The sequence below is a fragment of the Corvus kubaryi genome, unplaced genomic scaffold, assembly GCF_017639235.1.
Source record: "Corvus kubaryi isolate FWS band 111438036 unplaced genomic scaffold, C.kubaryi_AGA036_p1.0 74, whole genome shotgun sequence".
In the NCBI taxonomy this organism is placed as follows: domain Eukaryota; kingdom Metazoa; phylum Chordata; class Aves; order Passeriformes; family Corvidae; genus Corvus; species Corvus kubaryi.
Genome location: NW_024582061.1, coordinates 9924667 through 9944489, shown reverse-complemented (window position 1 = coordinate 9944489; position 19823 = coordinate 9924667). Strand labels below are relative to the sequence as shown.

Here is a 19823-nt window from a genome sequence, read left to right as displayed (position 1 = left end):
CTCTCACTGAGGCCAGACCCAGATCCTGGGTAACACTTGGGCTGTTGCCCATCTCTCCTCGTCCTCTTTACCCCACTCCAGGAAAGTAAAGATACACGTGTGAACACCCTGGTTCTGAGTCAGGTAAAAAGCCATTGATGGCTTTTGCCTGGAGAGGAGCCCAGCCTGACCCTTCCTGTTTCCTTAACATCCCAGCCCGAGACCTTGGCAGACACCAACAACAGCAAAAGCACTGTCATCTGACACTGCTCAGCTATTAGGAGGTCTCTGGGAAGATGCTCTTGAATAAATATGCAAATTACAGCAACAAATGCATAACCCATTCTCCTTGCTAGCACCTCTCTGTGAAAAACCAGCCACAATCTGCAGAAGGTCAGTTGGCAGGGCAAAAACATTTTTCATCTTGTCTTACCAATAGCTATTCAGTCAGTCTTTGAAATTATTTTCATGCATACAAGTCAGTCTCAAGGTTACACCTCCCAGCTACTGATCAGTCACTTACGAATCCCTAACCACGCAATGGTCCATAATTATACATGTGCATTCACTGTCCTGGTGAGGAGCACTTACACAAACTCCAGTTATAATACCTACTGTCTCATAACATCTCATAACCCTGAAAGCTTTAAAGATTAAAAACAAAAGAAATCAAATAGAGAAAGTAGCATGTCTTAGTATGCAAGACACCTTCAAAGTCAGTTCTGATCTACATAGCCACATGAAGAAACAGGTCTTGGCAGCAAAGTTGCAAGGATCTTTTTGAATAAGAGCATTCAATTCTGGAAATGCATGCTGACTTTTCTCTGGTGCTACTGATCATATTTAACATGGTCACTAGCACAAATTTTGTAATCAATTTAGTATGAGAAGAGCTGTTTAAAAAAAAAAAACCAACTAGTGATGACCAAATTATTAGGCTGTTACCAACTAGCAATGCTTGTCAGTGATTAACAGATAAAAAATGTTTATGTACCCAGCAGTTTTAGCTGAAGAGAGGGACGTTCCAGTTTCCTCCAGAAAAATAATCAAAAATCTCTAAATTTTTTTTTTTGTTATCTGTTTCAATAAGTCAGAAACTCTAGTTACTTTTCATGTACTTTCAAGCCTGTACAAGGTTAGACACCTATCATGTAAAGCCTGAAATAATTTTTGATGGAGAGATTCTTGTACCTATCATCATTTGAAAGAAGCTTACATGGTTACTGAGGACAACCTGGGACCAAGGGATTGAGGAAATGACCTCAAATTGTGCCTGAGGAGGTTTAGATTGGATATTAGGAAAAATTTCTTCACTGAAAGGGTTGCTGAGCATTGCAACAGACTGTCCAGGGAAGGGGTTGAGTCACCATCTCTGGAGGCATCTAAAAGACATGATTTTGTGGCAGTCAGAGACATGATTTAGTGGTGGGTTTGGCACTGTTAGGTTTACAGATGGACTTGATGATCTTAAAGGTCTTTTCCAACCATAATTATTCTATGACTCTTCATGTTCAAAGCTCAGCCTCTAATTTGTTCACAGAACGTTTTCCAAGAGAAACTGCTCAAGGAGGATAACCCCGGGGCAAAATGGTCCCTGGGGTTTCTACTGCAACCACTGCCTCCTAACAGCTTAGCTGGACTCAGTGCAGTGTTGTCTCTCACACCCAACCTTTCCACTGAGTGAAGGAGAGGGCAACAGAGTCAAGCTCAAAGACTCTGGGTCCACCTCCCTTTTCTGGCACCATCTGCTGGGGGCCCTTGGCCAAGTATCTCAGCTCCCTGTGCAGGACACTCAATGGCTGCAGGGCCGTGCTCCACTGCAGGTTTGTAGTTCAAACACCATATTCAGCCGTGCTTTACCAAGGTCTGGCAATATTCGCATGGCTCACAAGGTATAGTGCTTAAAATGCAAACCCTGAGATATTCCTGTAGAATTACAAATCACTATTTTCTGTTGGAGGTGGAAATGGTTTCAGCATTTGAACATCAATTCCTCATAGAAGTTTTTCTGAAAGAGGACAAAACTTGACAATTATTTGTATTGATGTTGATTTTCTGTAACACACTAACAGGAAATAAGCAATCAGAAATATCTATCCCGAAGAGCTTAAAGTTCAAACACAGGCAGTGACTGAGAGAACAAAACAAAATAATCTTCTTTTCATTTTACAAACTGAGTATAGAAGCTCTGAGTTGTTAAGCAATTCACAAAGCTCAACATAAAAATTGCTTTTGCTGCCACAAAAGAATGTGTTATCTCAAAACCCTTCCCATGCTGCAGCAAAGCAAACCCAAGATCCTTTGAGAAGGGAAAAAGACATCAGTGCTATCCCTGCCCCAAAGAGCTAAGACCTCATTCAGGTTCTACCATCGAAACAGGTTCAAATCTTTGGTCATAATCAAACAGAAGAGAATTTCACCTGGGACCTTCTCAGCAAATGCCCAATCACAGGAATTTTGTGTATAAGGTATGCGTAAGAGCACACACGCTCATTCTACCCAGAAACGGTGTTCCTGCTGGGAACAGTGTACTGTTATTCCAGTTTCAACACCTCCAGCCTTCCCAACGAAAGCACAATTAGGCCATTTTCCAACTCTCTGTTCCAGTAACCTACCAAAGGTAGGGCAGAAAGCCTACCACAGCACTGGAGTCACAGCCTGGATCCTCTAAATCCAGTCCAAGGCTTTAAAAATAGACTGTGCTTCTTTATTTTCCTATTGAAGTCTCACTTTATATACAATTTGAAAGCACTTGGAAGCTTTTGAAAAGATGAGTTACCTGGACACCACTTCCTTTCCTCTACTGCTTTTTAGAACACACATAAAGGATAACTGCAGCTTTGCAAAGCCACGTATTTAAAAATGTGTCCTGGAAAATAATGATCAGATGGTGTTCTCAAAGAGTACCTTATCAATATGCACCAAACAATTGTCTTTAAACAAAATAAACCAAACCAACAACAGAGAAAGAAAAAAAATCAATGAACCTTAATGAAGAAAAGCTAATTCTTTAGAGGGAAACACTTGAGCGGGCTTTAAAACATTCTTGTGACCAACAGTTTTTCCACATGTTACCTCTTCAAAGTATGATAAGCAATTGTTATTCAACTGCTTTTTTTTCTTTTTATTTTGTAACAAGATATGAATTAGATGAGCCAGATATATTGGAAAAACTGGCAAATAAAAATATTTTGCTTTGAGCTCTGAGTATGAGTCAGGAACAGCGCATAACCAGACCTGTCTTGGGTCTGGGTACCTTCAGATCTGTAATGTTTAAATATAGCACACTGCAGATGAAAAACGAAATCTGAAATTCACATTGGGAGACAAAAATTGTTTATGAAAGCAAAGGTTTTCAAATCAGATCTCAATAGCTCCACAGAAGCAGCACACACAAGTGCTGCAGACATCAAAGTGCCCTGGAAGCTTCCACCTTTCATCTGGTTTGTACGCTGGCAGCTGTGATGGCTGACAAGCCAGTCCAGGTGACTTGAAGAGATGTTCAGATAAAACACACAAAAATGGTGCAGGAAATGTTTACTCAGTATAGAAATCACCTTGTTGCAGTGCTGCATTCAGGAACCCGGAGAGGCGCTGTGTCATGGGGCTGTAACCAGCACTGACCCAAGGAAATGACCCCTGGCATGTCACTGCCCCTCATCCCTGAGGGAAGGGGGGATTTACCAGCGGGTGACGTAGCACATGAGTTACACCATAAAAGCAGAGTGGCAATTTATGCAAATATGAAAATACATATTTTCTTAAACAGAAGGGTCAAGACAAGCCTGCATCTAATTGCCTGAAGTAAGAATTAGCCTCTCAAACTGGGGGTCAGCTCTGCCCCAAGGGAAACATCCCAAGGCCAATATTCACTGAGACCAATTTTCACCCTTTTTCCTTGTTGGCCAATGCTTAATGTAAAAAGCTTCTGCTTCAATACATTTCCATTTATATAATTTAGCTATGTCACAGCCTGCCACCAGCAGTTCAGCATAAATTAATTTCTGATTAAGAGCCACCCCAAGAATTAGCTCCCATTAGCAGCATGGTTAGGACCACTTTAGACCGCCATGTTATTTATCTGTCATTTGCCATAACTGCAATCTAAAGGCAAGTTTAAATTTCTTCCCCTCATTCTTGAAAGGTGAAGATGTTTCATCATGGAAAAAAAATGAGATCCAATTAAAAAAAATAGTGGAGAGGTTGTGGTGTGTGTGTGCATAGTGTTAGAAGCAGTGGCCCAATCTCCCTTTATAGCTCACTGTGAACACAAACAGAAGTGGGGCTGTGGCACAGACCTGAACCAGCTCCTTCTCCTTTTTTCCCAATGCTTTAAAACCTTCACTTTTCAAGTCATACTGACTGGCTAACAAAACTGAGCAACTTCTAATTAAAAAATAATATTGTCTCTTCACCTTAGTTAAAAAGGAAGACTATATATCATTCTCTGATTATTCTACCCAATTGCTTGTCTTTTTTTTCAGGAAAACACACACTGCAGCCTCCTCTGAGTGTGGTTCTACTGAGGCCCTAAACCCAGGTCTCTTCCACAGCATAGAAAGATTCTTCCCATAGAAGACAACTTCCCACTGATTTGGATGAATATTAGTGTGGAGGGCACCTGTTTAAATAATGAGCAGAAGAGCAAAGGTTTTCTATGGAACTATTTGGTGTAAGAATGCTTTAAAAGGCAAACACATTATGCATGTATTTATTTTTAAAAATCTCCCCCAAAACAGACTTCATAAGAAAGATTGTTCAGACATAACGTTCTCTAGGCAATGACTTTATATATGCATAGTCATTTGTATTATAATTTCAAAGATCAAAAAAAAAATAATGTAAAGAATATTTCAATCTTGGAGGAGCAATTACTCAAGCCCTTGGAAAAACAACTTGGAAAACGCTCAAAATTATAATGAGTAGAAACAGCCTAAGCTCTAAGAAGTTTATCTCTGCCTCATCCACATGTTCCCTCTCATGCTTAAATCCCTAGAAAGGCAGACGTACAAAATGGATTGCTGAGGTTTCCACAGAGCTCACAGTTTAATTCATCTCTCTCCAGCAGGAATCTCACACCAGTGGTGTTTTGTTACTTATCCTTTGGAAACTGTAGTAGCTATTGCAGAGTGGACACAAACAAGACCTTACACCTGTGCAGTTGCACAGGAGAGCTGAGCTCTGAATAAAGGGCACTTACAAGAGCACTGCAAAGACTGCACCCTGAAGAATCACAGGGAAAACATATCTAATCCCTCTTTCAAAGCCCAAATGTTGAAAACTTGCCCTATTTAATCTTAAAAATAATCTCTATATGCAGAAAGATGTAACCTGAAGCTACAGGAATTCAGGTACAGTGAAAGTGATTTCAGGTACAGCTTTCCACACCACCTTTGCAGATCAAAACTGGCACTTCCCACCAGCAGTGGTTGTGACTAATTCCCTGGAAGTCCACACTGTCCCCAGGAACAATAAGGGCTGATCTTTTCAGTCTTGCCACTGAGGTGCAAGCACAGGTCTCTGCCCATTACCCAGCTATGCAGTCAAAAATGTGTGGGAACAAAGCAGCTGAAAAAATGAGCTCATCATTCTTTGCTGTCAGTCTCTTCAGTCCTCTGCTTGACCACCACAGCTGTAAAGTGAAGTTACAGTCCACTACAATCCCTGCATTTTCCCAGGTGATGGGGTACCAGTCACTCCTAAGACACAACCAACAGTGCAACTGGATACCCAAAGACTACTGCAGCAGCCATGGTACAAACAGCCACTCATTGGTCCTGTCCCCACGGCAGAGCTGTGCCAGACACTCTCGTATCGTGCTGGGAACACGTCCAGGCAAGCTGGGTAAAGTCACCCAACACCCTCACCTCTTCATTGACCTAGATGCCTTTGTTCAGACTGCTGGAAACATTATGCCTCAGCTACAGGGTTAAAAATAAACTTTTGCATCCTCAACTCCTAGTTCCCTTGAGAAAAACCACCCCAGAAAAGCCAGTACAGTCTCTGTGCAACTTTCCTGCCAGCCTTTCACTGCTGTTATCACCAACTAGGCTCATTGTATGGTCAGGGTTGTGCAACAATTTATATTTTCACCCAACTTTGCAAAAGAAGCCTTTATTCTATAGAAGAAGAACAAAATTTTTGGCAAGCTTGAATGAAATCTTCCTTCCAACAGGTCTAGGAGAACCACAAAAAAGTCAGCTTATATTTCCCATACATGTTAATTGCAGCTCTCTCACTGAAATAGTTTAGTGAACTGAAGCAGGTTTTGGTCCAGCTCTGATTTCTCGAGTATTACAGGATTATGTAAGCGAATTGTGATTTTGTGTAAATAATGCAACTGGTGGATCCTCTGCTAATCTCTTATTGAGTTTGGGTAGGTTGCACCAAGGCCAGGCCTCTGGAAACACAGTCCAATGAGTCCATCCTCGTTAAAGCAGGAAGGCAAAGAAGGATGAATTCGCAAAATCCCTCTACCATTTGTTATTTTGGAACAAGAGATACGTCAGCCAAAACCTTTTCATATTTTGCCTTGAAAGAACTTGGGAGTTAAAAAAGTGTTTCTCCCTGATGGATCTCAAAGCTGAAGAGAGCAGATTTCAGTACCATCTAGGCTGGTTATATCTCAAACTGGAAAATAGCTGCTGTTTTCTTTTTCAGGAATCACAAGACTGACATTTAAAAGAAGCCTCAGTGCACAATTAGCCAAGCACTCAGCTATCAGGCTATGCCAAAACTGAGGCTTTGCACTTGCCCTCCACTCCACATTCCTCACCTCTGGGAACCAGCATTACGCTGCTATTTACATAATCACAGAATTTCCCTAATACAGCTATATATTTTCCCCCATGCACCATCAAATTGTGTCTATATTAGACAGACAAGTAAAATTCATGTCAAGGACATCCCTAGATTCACAAATAGAAGAGAAGAGAAGGAGAAGAAAAAAATTCTGAAGTTTGAAGGGTGAAAAGAATTACTTCTCACTATCGAATTTTTCTTTTAAAAAAACCCCCACACAATGAAACCAAACAAAACAAGTAAACCCTTAAATTATAACCAGTAATTGGAAGAACAACAATTATTTATGTAACTTCTGGTGGACATGAAGGCAGAGTCAAAATTATTTAGTGGATATTTTGTATCTGTCTCAATGACTACTGCGGAAGTAATGCATATACAGGCTGCTCTCCACATGCACAAAATATTGCTAAAATGTAACCTGACAAGCACATGTGGGAAAGAAAAAAGAAAAAAAAAAATTCTCAGCTCTCAGGGAGTCCATAAGCAGGGAGCAGGGTGGGACTGATGAGCAGGGATGGGTAAGAGGCATTTCAGTGGTGCTGCGGTTTAATATCAAACTCCGGTGTAAAGTGGCAAAGGCAGCATGATTCAATCCGAGGAAGAAAGGGGTAAGTGCACACACACACACAGGGAAGCAGGAGGGAAGGGAAAGGCAGCCTAATCAAAACTAACAGCAGGATTTCTGCTCACACTTCAAACCGAGAGAAGATAAAACCTTTCATTTTCAGTTCTTGAAAGCAAACCCCTGGAGTCCATGTGGAGAAGAGCTCTGCAAAGAACTACCAATCCTTTGAATTCAGTCATTTGCAGAAGAACTACCCTCTTTCCACCTCCCTGAACATTTTTCCCCATTCTCAGTCATTTAGTTATTAGCATTACCATTACACACTTCCTGACCTTTTCTTTTATATGACAAACCCAAGCAATCCCTTCTGGAGCCTGAAGGTTCATTATCCACACTCATTTTAGACTATTTCCCATCCTCTCTCCCCGTTCCATTTCAAGCTGTTTGCTGCTTGAATCACTTCTCTTGAAAAGTCTAGGTATTCAGCATCTTTTCACTAAAAGGTATGTGTACCTCCAGGCTCCAGGTTTTTCATTCTACTCTGATGAAACCACCCCCAAAATTTTTTCCCTGATGCACATTTTCCTAATGTAGGAAATCACAGATGCTATTTGGGAACCTAAATTACATGGACAGGCTTCCAGTGAGACTTAGAGGAACACCCAGAAAGTCTGAACATCCCTTTGAAAATCAGCAGAAAAACTTGAACTTGACATGTTGGGCATCCAAATACAACCAGGGCCAGACTCAGAGGAATCAACATCGTACAGGAAACAGTAACAGGGGTATAAAATCCCAGAGCATGCCCAGTGCTAAGTCAGGATTCCCCAAACCTCCAGCAGAGTATTCCACTATTACAGAAAGACACAACCATAGGACAAAAGGTAAAGACCAGGTTTTCCAAAGTTTGCTGGCACACTTCAACACGGACAGGCTCTGTGCAAGCAACCTCTGCCAATGCTTGGCCAACTCCATTCTTAGGGGCTCAAAAAGAAGTACCAGCATCCTTGTCAGCAAAGTTCCCAAATATCTCAAGCAGGACTAAAAAGGAATGACCTGTAACCCCACTCAGTTTCAAGCCACCATTAAATCTTTAGCCTCCAAGTGCTAAAAGACTCTCAGTGTTCTAACAAGAACATATCCATCATATGGGAAGCACGAAATTTCACCAGACTTTGATACGCTACTGAAATTTGAAAAACAAAGTAGCAAGAGTGTCTTCTGCAAGATGTATTACTTTCTGCTGGTATTTTTGAAGAAGATAGGATTAATTTCATGCTGTCTTGCATGATCAAGGGCAGTGTGAGGATAATAATCAAATGTATTCTATTGCTAGCTGCCACAAGTGATAAATACAATGCATAATTAAACAAGCAGCACCTAGACTGCCTGGAGGAAACAATTATTTAGTGCTTTCATTAGGACACACTCATTTCTCTTGTTTTTTTAATCCATTCTCACATTTCAAAAATCAACCTTAGCTCCATATAACATTAAATTCGAAGAGCTCCTGTGGCTGCAGCTGCCCAGGAACTGCCTGCTGGAAACAGGCATTGCTGGGTGAGTGCCCACCTTGTGAGTACAGAAGGATCTGCATCTCCAGAAGAACACAGGTGAAAACCTGGACCAGGTTCTCCAGGCCCAGCAGCTCGAAGACCTCCCTCAGAGGGTAGTCAGAGAGCGGCAGCTCGTTGGGCCCAGGTCTCTGGCAAATGATGGGCTCGTAAACCCCATAAAACTTGAGCGACCTCCCTGGGGGCGGCAGGGGCACCTCATAGAGGATGTTGTGGATGTAGCTCTCCAGGGGCAGAGGTGGTGGCTGCTGGGAGGTCACTGCTTTGTAGAGCTGGATCAGGAACTTCTTGCAGGCTTGCATGAAGGGCAGAGGGGTGATGAGGCATATGCACTTGGAGACGTAGAGCGTGTCCCTGCTGATGTCGTAGGAGTTGTAGCGCTGGAGCTTGGCGAGGGACGTGGCGTCGCCCTCGTCAATGCTGCTGGCCAGGGAGTCCATGCTGCAGGAGGAGGAGGCGCAGACGCTGCTGTACTGCTCTGCGTTGTGCATCTGGTACAGTGTCTGCATGGCTGTGCAGATCTGCTTGCTCGTGACCTCCTCGTAGAACGTGAGCACAAAGCCGTACGTGCGGGAGCCATCCTCCCTGGTGATGATGAACGAGTGCAGCTGCGGGTCCCTGTTATCCGCCTGCGTCCTGAAAGACAGCCCCTTGGGCATGCACAGCTAAGAAAGGAGAAAAGAAAAGAGAGTTACTTAAGAGACAATTTTGGTTTTTATTTTTGCTGTACAGGCACATTCTTTTTATCTGCTGCATCACAACAAGCCATTTACCTTTTAACATAAAAATGATCCAAGAACAAACAGCCTAAAACTGATGCTACTTAAGAGGGAGACATGAGTGAAGAAAGGAAAGCACCCTCCAAAATAACCCATCTATTAAGTCATTACAACTCATTTTCATTACTTGCTGAAACTGTTTTCACTGCTGAATAGCCTTTGTGTTATTTACTTAAGCATCATATAAAAACATCCATTTTTGCTCTCATTTGCATATATCATGCCTACAGTACTCTAAAATCAGAGAGCCAAGGAAGCATCTTATACCACTGAATTTAAATTACATAGACTTCTTGGAATTCTTTGATCTTCCCTAATTTTCTGGGAAAAAAACCCAACAAACAAACCAAACCCCAACTGTCTGGCAGCTATTACATTTACTTTCTTCTCTAAGTGCTACCAAATAGCTTAGATTGGAAAAAAGGTGGGGCAGGGAGGGAAACACCCAAAATCTATGAAAGCCTTGTTTTTGATTTACTACTCAGCAAAATCCCTTGCAGTGATTCTACTACACTGGGTGTTTCTCTGAAGCATGGCCCTAGTGATAAATCAAGGCATTTTTCCAGACATTCTTTGGGAATGCTATCAGCCACCTAATACAAAATAAAAACCATCCAGCAAAACTTGTTTGAATATGCATCAGCAGGAAACTCCTCATGTTCTAGCTAAATAGCTATGTTTATAAACCAAGAACTAAAGCTTTATTTGTACAATCTAAAGAAATAAAAGGAAAGAAGAGAAGGAGAACCTTCAAAGTGTTCCTTTTCAAAAAAGGCAACAGTAGAAGCCAACTTCACCACAGGATGTGAACCTACTCATAGCTGAGTGCGTACCCTAATGTCTCACCTTGATCAGGAGTAAATTCTTCTGAGGCTGGAAGAGGTCAGGAGAAATAATTGTATATTTTCAGGCACATCCTACCCTGAACTTCAGCAGTGCACCTTGCAGAGACCACTCAACAGCCTGATAAAGCTGGGAATTAGGCAAGTGGTCCAGACTCACCTCACAACAGGCTATCAGGCCCCTAAATTATCCAGGACAGCTCTTATGTATTGCTCAAAAAGGTAATGTGTAGGGAAATAAGTAGCCTGGAGTTGGCAGAAGAATTTAATTCAATTGATGGGCTTTGCTGACACAAACCATGAAACTGCAGCTTGAACCAGTTCTGAAGAGCAGCCACTTTTTTATTCAAAAGCTTTATAGCTTTTATTGAGACATTAACAGCAGTGCCATGGTTAAGGCTTCTCCAGTAAAGAAGTAGTAAAAAATCCTTGTTTCACACTTTATTTAAATTTATTCTGCACAATAAAGATCTCTCTTAACCTCATTTTTTGGCAGGCTAGCTTAATAAAAATTTATTTCTAGAATGCGGGCTTTCAATGGTGGCTATAAGCCTTATCAAAGCCAGCCAGGCTGAAATCATAGGCTTAAATCTCAGTGCTATCAGAGATTATATTTTCTTCACTTTACAGAAATATACCTGGACAAGCAAATTAGATACACTATTACAATCAGGCACAGATAGGCGTTAGGGAAATTCAGATCAGCTGAGAGTTTCAGAAGGCTGTTTAAATAAATTTCCTCCAAGACTTAATTATTATTCCCTCGTCCTTTATATACTGAGTAAACATACACAAAGGGATGCCCATCTATTAAGTTTCAGCCACAACTTGACACATGCAGAATATTGACCTTTTAAGACCCTAGCTGCAAACCTTGGCCCAGAGACTCCTGCTGTTGTTAGACCTAGAAGAGGACATGGGAAAAAGCAGAGGGGAAAAAAAAAGAAGATGGGAAGAACTGAGCCAGGAGGAATGACCAGGAGTCGCTTAAGAAGCTAAGATCAAAAGGAAGAGCCTGTACTCATTTTCCAGCAGTACAGAAAGCTTTGAATTTGTGGTTAATGCATGAAAACTTTCATCTTAGGGCCTCGGACATCAATCACTTCCCATCTCATCTGCGTCACACATGCCACAGGAGAGTGTTGGAGAGTGGCTTGGGATGTGCTAAGGGGGGTGAAATCTTACCCGGCTGGTGTGAGTCTGGCTCACTATTGCTGAGAACACAGTCACTTGCATTGCATCTTTGTATAAACACTGAGAACTATCCAAGATTACTGATTTTGGTTTCCAGAGCACTTCACTATTTATATTTAAACACAACCATCAGCAGAAAACCATGGAATTACACCATATTTGCAACAAGGCTTATAACAAAGATGGTTTGTAAAAACAAAAGGAAGCTGCACCAGGATAGATAAAAAGGTATCAACTAATCCATAACCTGAGTATCCATAACATGAGTAGGAGGTACCCCTTCCCCAAGCACAGAGGCAGGACACACACACACACACACCCCCCCCACCATAATCCCTCCCTCCTTCTTCTCCTTCATCATTTGCAGATATTTCTGAACCAAAGGTCCCCCCCCGGACCACTGCCCACTAGTATTGGTTCACCTCTTCTCCATTAGATCCTTCTTTTCACTTTTTAAGCATCTACATATTTTTCATGTTCACAACTTGCCATGGCTGCAAGCTCCATACCCAAATTGCACTGTGGGTGAGGGGGTGGAAAGATGTTTTTGTTTGTGTTAAAGCCTGCTCCTTCCAATTCCACCAGGGAACCTTTAATTCTTTTATTTCAGTACATGAGACGTTAAACAGATAATGCTTCCTTGAGCTTCAGAAACACAGGCAAAGATATATATATACCTTGATGAATCAGAGGGCTAAAATAGGAGGCTCATTTCCTAAAAATTTCTGTTTCTCTCTACTGAGAACTTTAGTTTGGTACAACACTTACTTGCATAATGGCCACAGAAGATAGTATGTGAGTTAGGCAAGGATAATCACAAAAAGCAGTGGGGGGGGAAAGACACAATTCCCTATTAAAGAGAACTCTGTACTTTGACACACACTTTGAAACAGAGAGAAAACATGACTCTTTGGCAGCTTGATTGCTTGGGACTTCAGGGGGCTATTTTTAAAGCGACAGGATGGTTCCAGAAGGCAATTGAAATTCCTTAGGCATCCAGCAAAGCCAGAGTTCTCACAAGTTAACCTTCAAGGATTTATGCATTTTCTTCTCTGAGGAAAATTGCTTCTGGAAGCTCACATAAAGCAAACACATAGGCAGAACTAATGCAGCAAGGCAAGATCAGAAAGGCCAATAATTGCCTCAAGGGATTCTGTGGAGGTGGATATTACTTTAAATTATGTTTCAGATCAAAACAATAAAGAAGTTTTCCAAAAGATAATTTAAAAGATCATTAAATACTGCTGCTGTTAGTAAACGCTTTTTTTTTCTCCAAGACACATTGCAAATGAAAAATGTGTTCTTCAGATATTTGACTTTAGTTGAATGCAGCTCAGTTCAATTATTTTAATAGGTCTCCTGCTGGTTTTAGCATTCCATTTTTGTCTGATACTATGATCACACTTCATGAATATTAGACATTCTCAACTGTAACATGAGAGACAAATAACGCAGCAATTCCAGCTGCTTTATTCCTGCTGCATGCCCCTCACCACTTCGTCCTGGAACACCCCCAGTTCAAAGGCAGAACTAAAAGGCATAAACAGCTGTGGCAGTTGAGCTATTACCATCTTAAGTGCTGAGGAAGCATGGCTCCGAGTCCCTCGTGCCTTCTGTATAAGCAAAGTGATGTGGAGACCTGCCCAAATACCACCCCAGCTCCAGCAGTGCACGTTTGGAAGCAGAAGACAGAAATCCCCAGCTGTCAGCAGGCAGAGGGCGTGACCAGGCTCATCTCTGCCTTTCTATGCACGTGCAATGCCACACGATCAGCTCTCTGTGTCACTGCTACTTCCAGCTCCTGTACTTTCATGTTAAATATTTGGCAGGATGCTAAAAATGAAATTCAGTGGAAATTGAGATGAACTCCAGGTTTCTACACCTTCATGACTGCAGGGAAGTTCCAAATGCATTTTTGCATTTGCAAAAGCCAACTTAATGTGGGTTTTATGTATTCCCCACCTCTCTGTCTGCTGGGTGAGGGTCAGGAGATTCTCCTGACTTCACGCCTGCACCATACAATGAGGTCAGTTCTGTTTTGAAGCAGGTAGTGTGCTATCCTACCTTCCTCAAATGCAAAGCACACCTAAACTAGACTGGGGGAAGGGGCCCCCTAATTTTCCAAAATTGAGTTAGACCCAATACACATTTTTGAAAACAGCTATGAGTAATATTGTTTAATGCTGTTGTTGCAACAATTGGTTACTTTTAAATGAAGAAACAAATGACATTTTCTGTACCGGGAAGCTCAAATACCAGTAATCTGTTGTCTTTGTCAGGTTATGTTCTTAACAAGTGCTTTGGTGATTTTAGAATCATCCTTTAATTACCAGTTCTTCAGAAAAATTCTCAGGGGACCATCAGTCTTTCAGTTGTCACTGTCCCCACTCCAGGAACTGTTTTCTCCTCCCTTCCCAGTCCATGGGACTCAGCCACACGGATGCTCACATCAAATATAACTGAGAGGAAAGAGATGTACAGGAGATGTATTGGTGCAGAGGTGCCATTAAAAGTGATGACCCAGCAAAAGCTGTGGTTTAGATAAGTTCCAGCTTCTGTGTAAAGATTCCTCTTTCCTTGCTGTCTGCAGAATCAAGGTGCTTTGTATTCAAAAACCTCACATGGATATCAGTATCTTAAAAATTAATTGGTTTGCCCCTCCTTCCTACCTGTGGATAGGTATCCCAGGTGACCACATGCCTTCTCACCCAGTCCCTGGGATGGTGGTTAGACTTGTTTCATCATGCAGCAGACTTAGAACTAACGAGGGAAACGCAGCACTTTACTTTTGTTGGGTCTGAAAGCATCATGAGTTCTCACAATACATCTTCCTCTACAGCTTTTCATGCATCATGCCCAGTGAGTGCTCTTAATCCCAGCAGAAGCACCACAATCACAAGATCACAAGAGCATCACAAGGGCTGGCTGTAAACAACTCAGGAACCTCTCGAGAGCTGACACTGTCACGTAACAATTTGAGAAGAGAGTTTTTCTCTACCTACCATGTTGACAGCATCCTGGTCAAAGGGATTCCACTCAATGTTCTGAGGATAATGGGCCAAAACTTTGGACTTGAAGGTTCTTCTTAGGGGACTCTGGTCGAAGTTCTCTCCTGCAACAAATGAAGAAATAATGACTCAAAACAGCAGTGAGGCTTCAGAGAGAGCTGGCTTGGGTTTTCTTTTTTTTTTCTTTTTTTTTTTTTTTTTTTTTTTTTGTGAAATCTGATGGACATTTTAACTCTCAACAGAGGTACTACTCTTAAAAGAGAAACAGAAAAGATTCCCATTCAGTGGGACCTTACCCTCCTTTCCACAAAATCTTACTGCAGTTGCACAACAGCTTACAGGTAAGTATTTACAGAATAGAAATATATTGTCAAGAGAAAAATCACTGCTGAAATTTTATAGAAAAAGACCTTGCAATCAGCTGGATTCTTGACCTTCCCCTATAGCTTGAGTATCGAGAGATGGCTTTACTTAGTCACTGAAAGAGCACTTTCCGTCAAGTTTGTTAGAAGCTGTCTTTAAGGTCAATAAAAAATATGAGCACCTCTTGGCTATTATAAATTATTCAAGGATTCATTACAGATGATCTTTTTTATATTACAAGTCCTGTGTGAAAATTAAACATTTATTTTTTCTACATCAAATTTCAAGGACAGACCTCTGGCACACAAAGAATCCAGCAAGTGCAAAGAGGAAGACTGAAATTAGACATCAGGCAGAAATGCATCCAGTTATCAGCATACAAATTATTTCACAGTGATTCTGTTAATGGAGTTCCCCTCAGTAGACATATTGCAGCATCATGGTGGTGGAATTACCATCCTGGAAGTGTTCAAAAAACCTGTGGATGTGGCACTTGGGGATATGGTTTAGTAGTAAAAAGGCAGTGCCAGGTTAATGGTTGAATTTGACAATTCTAAAGGTCTTTTCCAACCTTAATGACTGCACAGTTATTTTTCTTTTAGCACTAAACGCTACAGCTGTGTTTCCTGGGGAAGGTAAAGATAGGATGAGACCTGGCTGAGGGGACTGGGGGAGAGACACCTTCTTGATGTCTCCAACTCCCTGAAAGGAGGTTGTAACAAGGTGGGGGTTGGTCTCTTCTCCCAGGCAACAAGTGACAGGACCAGAGGAAACGGCCCACATTACACCAGTGAAGGTTTATACTGAATATTAGGAAAAATTTCTTCACAGAAAGGGTTATCAAGCATTGGACCAGGCTGCCCAGGGAAGTGGTTGAGTCACCATGGAAATACTTAAAAGACATGTAGATGTGGCACTTAGGACATGGTTCAGTGGTGGATTTGGAGTGCTGGGTAACGGTTGGACTCAGTGATCCTAAAGGTCTTTTCCAAAGTAATGATTCTACAATTCTACAAGAGGAGCTCTGGCAGGAGAAGCCAGCCTGCTTCTGGAATTGCTTAAGGCAAACCAGAAATCCAGCAAAAGTGTATGCATCAAAGCAATAAAGAAAACTGAGGTTATCAGCTAAACTGGATCACATCAAAAGGTATGTCAGGGTTTAGTTGGTTAGTTCATCACTTCTGCCAAGTTGGACCTGACTTGCCATGAGCTGCTATGGCAGTCCAGAGCACAAGATCTATGAAGATCCTCCTCATGCTCAGTTACAAGTTCAGACAATTACACAAAACCAGAGACCACTTCTCTATTTCAGAACATGGCAGTAGAATAACCTCTTATTTTGGTCCAAAAGTTCCTTGTAAATCCATTAAAGATAGGAAGTCCACCAATTCCTAAAATTCTACAAAATAAAGATCCCAACAAGTAAAACCAGCAAAAATTCTGTCTCCAGGTTTGTACTTAGACATACTCAGCAACATTTTTAGCTCCTAGAATCAAACAGTAATTAACATGCTTGCATAATCAAACAAATCTGCATGAGGTTATTTCCCAATTAGATCTTCAATCATTCTCACATCTGACATAGGCTACCTTACCACCGTGACTTGGCAGAAAGACAGGTAGTTGATGCTAAATTTATTTGGTTGCTTCTATTAAAAGTTAGAAGAGAATATCTGGGTGACTTCATGAAGTTCTCCACCACTAACAGTAAGTGACTGCTGAAGTTTAAATTTCTTTAAAGGTTTCCTTTCTCATGACCAAAAAAAAAAAGTTTTAGTTATCAAGTATAAGCATTGCTTTAAGAAATCCAGCTGCCCAAAACCAGCAGTTACAATGTCCCCGTAGGCTGACAACATGGATTCATTTCAGCCAGAAAAGTAAATGGCACAAACAACTTACCTCTCCAGAGTCTCTGCAGTGTTTGCATTTTACTACTCCAGTGGTTTAAGAAAAAGATAAACTTAAGGTAAAACACACATACAGAAAATACAATTCTCTCAATCAGTGATCATGAGGGAAAAGAGAAGAGCCAAGACACCACACTGGAGTAAATCAACGTGTCGTTAGCTTGAAAGGACATGACATTGCACCCTCCATACAAAGCTGCCTCATGGAAAGACAAGCAGCGCAAGCTTTTAGAGGAGATACATAATTTAGGAAAGAAACAGTACAAGGCTATGACAGGAGCAGCCTGTGTGTGAGGGTGAAATGTCATCATTTGCCCAAACTAGCAGGAAACACCCCAACTCTCACCAAAACCAGCTGAGAGGCATGGACCATGACAGCCAGCTCCACACTGACATGCAGCTGGAAGAGAACCACAGGGAGCAGAATCTTCTTGGCAAACATAAGGGAAGGGATCTGGACTGAAGGGTACCTGATGCTATCAGCTCTCAGCCTTGGTAGTTCTGACCTGCTGGGTCACACATGGCAGAGAGAATTTACTTAGCTGTTACTCTGGGCAAACAGTGAATTTTCATTAAATCTCCTACGTGCTTTTAAGTGCTTCTTTGCTAACTTTCCAAACAGGATTAGCAAGGCACATTAAAAGTGAACCAAGTATCAAATGCAAATTGAATCCATTTGCTAAAATACTAATGGCCAGATAACAGTACTATGAATATGGACAGGAGCATTGTATTTGATGAGTGCTGCCCATGCAAGCAGCACAACTTACAGAGACAGCTGCCTATCAGAGGCAAATTACAAAATTGGGTTTGAATTGAATCCTTTTGCTTTCAGGATATTAAAAAAAAAAAAATTAAAGTACTTTTAAAAATTGTGTAAAACGTTTCAGATTCAACTTCCATTTCATTTGGATGCTACATCCTGTTAATGGCACTCTTAAACAACTTGTGCCTTCCTTTTAAGGAGCTGGCTTTTAAAGGGACATCTAGTTTCAAATTAAAAACAAATGGTGAAGCGATGGATGCTAGATCAAGAAAAAACTGTGCTAATTTCATTTCAAAACAAAAAGATTGCTCAAAATTAGGAAATAAGCCTGATCCATGTTTTGGATGAAGGATACAATTACCAGGGAAACTCAGCTACAGCAGTGAAGTTGTTAATCATGATGACTTTCCTAAGAGTGATCCTATGTAAAAATTTAGTGATCTTAAGTTTTAAGCAGATCTGCTTCAATTACTTATCACAGTGACAGAGGCATACAAAGCCATGTACCAAATAGGCAGAGGCATCCTCCACCCACACCCTCTGGTCCAGGGAATGTGAGCTATCTGTCACTCCTTCCAAGCTCTGGAACGTGGACAGGAATGCTTGTGACTACAGAAACAAAAATACCTTTTATTCCTTTAGAGGAACATTCTGGGAGCACAACTATGCACAGTGCTCATGGTGACCACCTCTGTGATAGCTACCTCTAATTAAAAGCTCTCAGCACACGCAGCTATGTTCTCTCCCTGCAGATGGAATTTTGTTAAGCTTATTAAATAACAGGATGACCCTGCATGAGAAGCAAATAATACACAATGTGTGAGTGAGAAAACAATGCGGGCACAGGAATAACAGTGCTTGGCTGGGGAGCAAGCAAGCTGTTAATTGTCAGGCTCAGGAACTGGTTAGTTTAAGTAGTGCAGAAACTGTGCTCTGCTGCTTTTCTTCCATGCCTCCCCAGGATGCCAAGGTGGCAGTGGGAGGCTGATCAGAGTTCAAGGACATTAACTCAAAGGCCTTACTTCTGACCACATATTCTCATAGTCTTACAGCAGAGGATGGAGATGATATGAAAAGAAGGACTGCGACAAGGCAGACTGAACAGTTCTCATTCCAAAGTTTTAAAATCTGCCTTGTCCATAAGACGGTAGTGGATTTGGGGGGGCTGAGGAGGAGGGCAGCGTCTAACCTGACTTTCTTACGTCGATATGTAAAGGAATTGATGGATCATATTTAAGCAGGAAGTCACAGGGGGATGTGTACCCTATCAATACATCTAAATTATCTGGAATTTTTTGGGGGGGTTATGTGTCTGTGTGAACCTCACTATTGCTATTTAAATCTAGAGTGCAAAATGGGCTTCCTTGAGGTGTCAGGAAGCTTTTGTGTCTCTGTAGCAGAAATTGGTGGAGCTGAACTTTCTGGGCCCCTTTGTTCACAAATCCACATAACTAAGCCTTGTTAGATTTCTGGGTTAGTATCCTCTAATATGGCCTCATGAAAGATAGTGTTCAGTCTGCCAAGCACAGAGATCTAGCTCAGTCTCCTCTCCACCAGTATACTGACACCACTACTGGGATTTTGCTGGAGAACCACATCTGCCAAGAGAGTTTCAAGAAATAGAACAAAAATTACCAAATACTGATTTAAATTAGGTAAAAGAATGAAAGAGTCCAAGAGTTTTGGTTTTGATTTTGATCTGTGATCTTTAATTTGATTCAAAAGGAGTTAGAAGACTGAACACATAGAAACAGAGAGGTCCTGATCATTGTTTTATCCTTAACCCCTCTTTACCTGAGGTTTTGTCTGCAGTGTCTGAGCTCTTGCCATGGAGGTCTGCTTGTAGCCATTGGTACAAGACTACACAACATAACAAACAGAAATAAAAAAAGCAAGTATGAACAAAATGAAAAGATACACAATGTACTAGGGAAAGGGAAAAATATGAAGCAGACGTTAAATACTCCTCCTCGCAATCTCTCTTCCCCCTGCTACCAGCAAAGGGTAAAGCCACACGATAAATAAAACCTTCCATGCCTGGA

At 41.4% G+C, this 19823-nt stretch overlaps 1 protein-coding gene across 4 annotated transcripts in view; it reads right to left on the bottom strand.

The window, feature by feature from the left end:
* The window catches only part of DENND5B (DENN domain containing 5B), a 104985-nt gene that overhangs the window by 41842 nt on the left and 43320 nt on the right, over positions 1-19823 (bottom strand). For 2 of the 4 annotated variants that reach the window (XM_042050621.1, XM_042050623.1), the window contains exons 2-4: positions 19576-19641; positions 14740-14849; positions 8921-9587 (exon numbers count right to left, since the gene is read on the bottom strand). In XM_042050621.1, the coding sequence (XP_041906555.1) occupies positions 8921-9587; positions 14740-14849; positions 19576-19641 (843 nt within the window). The remainder of the gene's footprint in view (positions 1-8920; positions 9588-14739; positions 14850-19575; positions 19642-19823) is intronic. The other 2 variants (XM_042050622.1, XM_042050624.1) reach the window with 1 other exon arrangement.